Source organism: Hipposideros armiger, unplaced genomic scaffold (genome assembly GCF_001890085.2).
Source record: "Hipposideros armiger isolate ML-2016 unplaced genomic scaffold, ASM189008v1 scaffold_4, whole genome shotgun sequence".
In the NCBI taxonomy this organism is placed as follows: Eukaryota; Metazoa; Chordata; class Mammalia; order Chiroptera; family Hipposideridae; genus Hipposideros; species Hipposideros armiger.
The window spans coordinates 3,888,627-3,892,285 of NW_017731354.1; the positions used below are offsets into that span (position 1 = coordinate 3,888,627).

Consider the following 3,659-nt stretch of genomic DNA (forward strand, 5'->3'; position numbering starts at 1 on the left):
CAGACATTGTGAGTTCCCAAATAAAAGAGGCAGCACCAGGGAACTGGAAGCGAATGGCGGTAAGTCATGAGGCCCTGTACCCACAGTGTTTAGGGAGGAACGAACAAACTGACATCTAACTGGTTGTCTGTCCTGTATCAGGCATTTTCCAGGTGTTTTGCCCTAAATGTATCACCTCTTCTGAGTCTTACAACAGTCCCATGAAGGACCCTGAGGACCATCTGTGGCCCACCATTTTATATGGAAAGACACAGGGCCCCGAAAGGGCTAAGCAACTTGTCTGATGTCACAGCTGGTAAGAGGTAAGATTCTGACCAATGTCTGGCATTACCCAAGAGGGGTGCCTTGGAACCATTCTTTTGTTTTAATTGAGCAAGTCTGAGAAGCAGTGGGTCAAAGTTGAACTAGCTTCTGTTTTCTCAGTGCCTTAAATACACTCACTTGCTTTGTGAACCTGAGACCTGGCAATGGTATGCAACATTTCACGGACTCCCCTGCCCACTGAATGCTCGTCTCAGGAACACATCTGGAAAATGCCATACTGCACCCGGTGTCTCTCATCAGGTAGCTAAAGGGAGAGCACCAGCGCAGAATGTTTCCAGTCACGTCTTCATTTCTTTCCCCATGTGACCCTCATATTACCTTGTGAGGTGGGCAATACAGCCAATTGAATCACAAATTTAAATAACCAGTTAGCGGTGACTCCATGGCTAAGAGACTAGGCCACTAACCCCCAACTGAATGACACAGACAAAGGCCTGATCCAGAAGAAAAACCAAAAGGGACTAGAAGCAGTCATTTCTAACTTTCTTGGGGTCCTGGGCCCTTAGGCAAATCTGATAAAAGGTGTGAATTCTTGCTCCAGAAAAAGGTCTCTCCCCATATGTATCAAATATGTCTACCGTTTCTGGAGACTCGTGAACCCCAGGATAAGAACCTCCAGACCCGAGTGAGGCCTCTCGCTGCAAAGGAAGAACTGATATTCGTTGGTCATCTGAGGTGGACCCTACCTACTCTTAAGCACCTCTCAATACCATCCCCCCAAAACATGGTCTTTAACCAACCCTGTGGCTTACCCGACATGACTTTACCTTTTGGCATTTTTGGCTGAGGCATCCTGTACTGACAGATGGGGGATGGTATTCTCATCTAAGTGTTTCCGTAGGCCTCGGATCATGATTGGGGTAAGCCATGACAACGTGAGGTAGGAGAACAGGCCAGCGTCATCCATGGGCTGTGGGGCAGGAAATCTAGAAACCACATGCAACTGGTCACCATAGGGTACAGGCCCTAGAGAGGGAAAACTACAACCGGGACAAGATTTTGAAGGGGACGAATTACAACTACGTAAAAACCGCAGTGTGCTCAAAAGAGTACAAAAGAGTTTTTTTCATGACTCTGTTATTTGTAATAGTGAAAAACCAGAAACAACAATAACAACCATGAATAGGGGAATNATTTTTATTCTCTGTACCTTTTGTATTGTCTGAACTTTGGACAATGAGCACATAGCATTTTACAAAAACAAAGCAAAAAGACTCTTTTCCAAAGAAAAAAGAGGAGGTCTGTTTCTTTTTTTTTTTTAATTGGACTGTAGGTCTATTTCATTGGATTAATAATCGTATTTGGGCCAACGCATCCCGGCATCATTGGGAACTGCATGTCCCTCTTTATTTTGTTCAGCTAGTTGGGTGCTTACTGTGGAATTATTTCTAATAACATAATGGGTATTCGTGAACCCGCCACTGAACCCAAAAGCCGGGACTTGTGTCTATCAACGGGGTGCTGCCCCATCTCATCCCCCTGCTCAGTGTGGGCACAGCTCTCCATGCCCTCCAAGCTCTCCGCACCCCTGCCCCCCGGCCCCCAGATAACCACTATCCCCACATTCAGGAGGAGCATCGTGGGCTGAGGGCGAATGAGCCCCCAACGCAAAGGGCCACACAGCCAGTCGGCTGAGCACTTAATACCTTGAACCTCTCTGCCGCAGACTTGGAATTCGTGAGGCCTTTGACTGAGAAGGGCACAAAGAACACCGCCAGCCGCATGACACTCCAGATGGCTGTGACGGGGAAGGCCTGGGTGAAAAGGGGACGAGGTGCAGAGGGTCACAGCCCTGCCTGCTCTGGCCATCCCGAGAGGCCCCTATCCCTGAGCCGCACGCCACAAAGCCAGACACTGCAGCTTCCCACAAGAGGTCCTTCGTGTGGTAGCGGCCAAGCTGGTATTCGGAGGAGACAGAACACACTGGTAGAAAGAGCGCTGTCTCAGAGTCTGCAAGCCTGAAACCCTGGTTCCTGTCGTAGCTTAGCCAGCGAGGAACTCTGTAACTTGGAGCAGGTCCCCCCTAGCCGCACCCCCGACAGGCTCTGTTCTGCATTGGCACAGTGCCCAAAATCATAAAGTTAGAACAGGAAGAAAGTTGGGAGCGCTGAGAAAATACGGGGGAGAACTTTGTCCACCAGCCACATCATTTCTCACTATTATTGCTGTTCAGATCGTATGTAGTCTCCTTTGCCTTAGATGTTCTTTTCTTCTCTAATATTCAAAATCTCTCTATGCTTCAAGCCTAAACCATGCCTCACTCTTTCCCAGAGACCTTCCCTGACTATAGCAAACCACCTTCAGCTTTTAGGACCCCAGGATGTGACCTCCAGGAGGTATCTTGGGGACCTACCACTCCACCTCCTTCTTTTTCCAGTTTAATCAAAAGATAAACCCCAATGGAGCAGGAATGCTTTGGTCTAATCCCGCATGGTGGAGTGCTGTGTGACCCCAATGTCCCACTGGAGGTTTTCCTTACATAGCCCCCTTCCACCCTCAGACTTCTCTGGAGGGGGTGGTTATCTGGTGCACGCCCGGGCCGAGCAGAGGGGGCTGCTGTCTGGAGGACAGGATGAGCCCTGGGCTGCAGACTCTCAAATGATTCCCCTCCCACTTCGGGTGCTGTCTCCTGGCCTCCCCAGCTGACTTCCAACCGCTCCAAGGGCAGCACCCTGTCTTATTCTCTTCAGAGAACTGGGATTCCTAATCCTCAAAGGCAGCAGCTACAACCCAGGGCCAAGGTCAGACCACAGAGGGAAAGATGGAAGAGGCTATAGCTTTCCATGTAAAGTGCATTTCCACAGCCCTATTTGGGGATCAGAAGAACTCCTCAATTTAGGATTCCCAACCTTAACCCTTCGGCCNGGCTGCCATGAACCAGCCTAGCACATAGTCACATATTAAAGTAAAATTGGCAGGATCCAGTGGAAGGAGGCCCTGCGGGGAGGACCGTGTTTATTGCTGGACAGTTTATTCACTATACAAAGTTGACCAGTGGAGAGAATGGCCGTGGGGAGGAGGGTGGAGTCAGCAAATTGTAAATTGCAAGTCATGCACCCTGGCACATGGTTGCGTCGATGGTGTGCCGACAAACACTTGTATTTGGAACCAGCCTCTGGTTGCAATTGGTGAATAAGTGTAGATCCAACATGAATGTTGCCGTGGCGTTTTGCTTTACGTTAACGAGTGAGAAGAAAATGAAACATCACAGATGGATGTTGGGTGGGTCTCACTCATTTGCCAATGACCTGGTAACTTTGCTGAATAGTTTTCAAATCCTAAAAGATATGTCTTCATTTTTGGGGGGTCGGGGGCTGGGGTTGCTCTTCCCAAGG

General features: G+C 49.1%; 1 protein-coding gene across 2 annotated transcripts in view; it reads right to left on the reverse strand.

The window, feature by feature from the left end:
- LOC109383155 (ATP-binding cassette sub-family C member 11-like) overlaps positions 1-3,176 on the reverse strand; it is a 58,520-nt gene extending 55,344 nt beyond the window's left edge. For both annotated transcript variants that reach the window (XM_019643318.1, XM_019643309.1), the window contains exon 1: positions 1,971-3,176. In XM_019643318.1, coding sequence (XP_019498863.1) covers positions 1,971-2,048 — 78 coding nt within the window. In that variant the 5' untranslated portion in view covers positions 2,049-3,176. The remainder of the gene's footprint in view (positions 1-1,970) is intronic.
- Between the last annotated feature and the right edge of the window lie 483 nt (positions 3,177-3,659).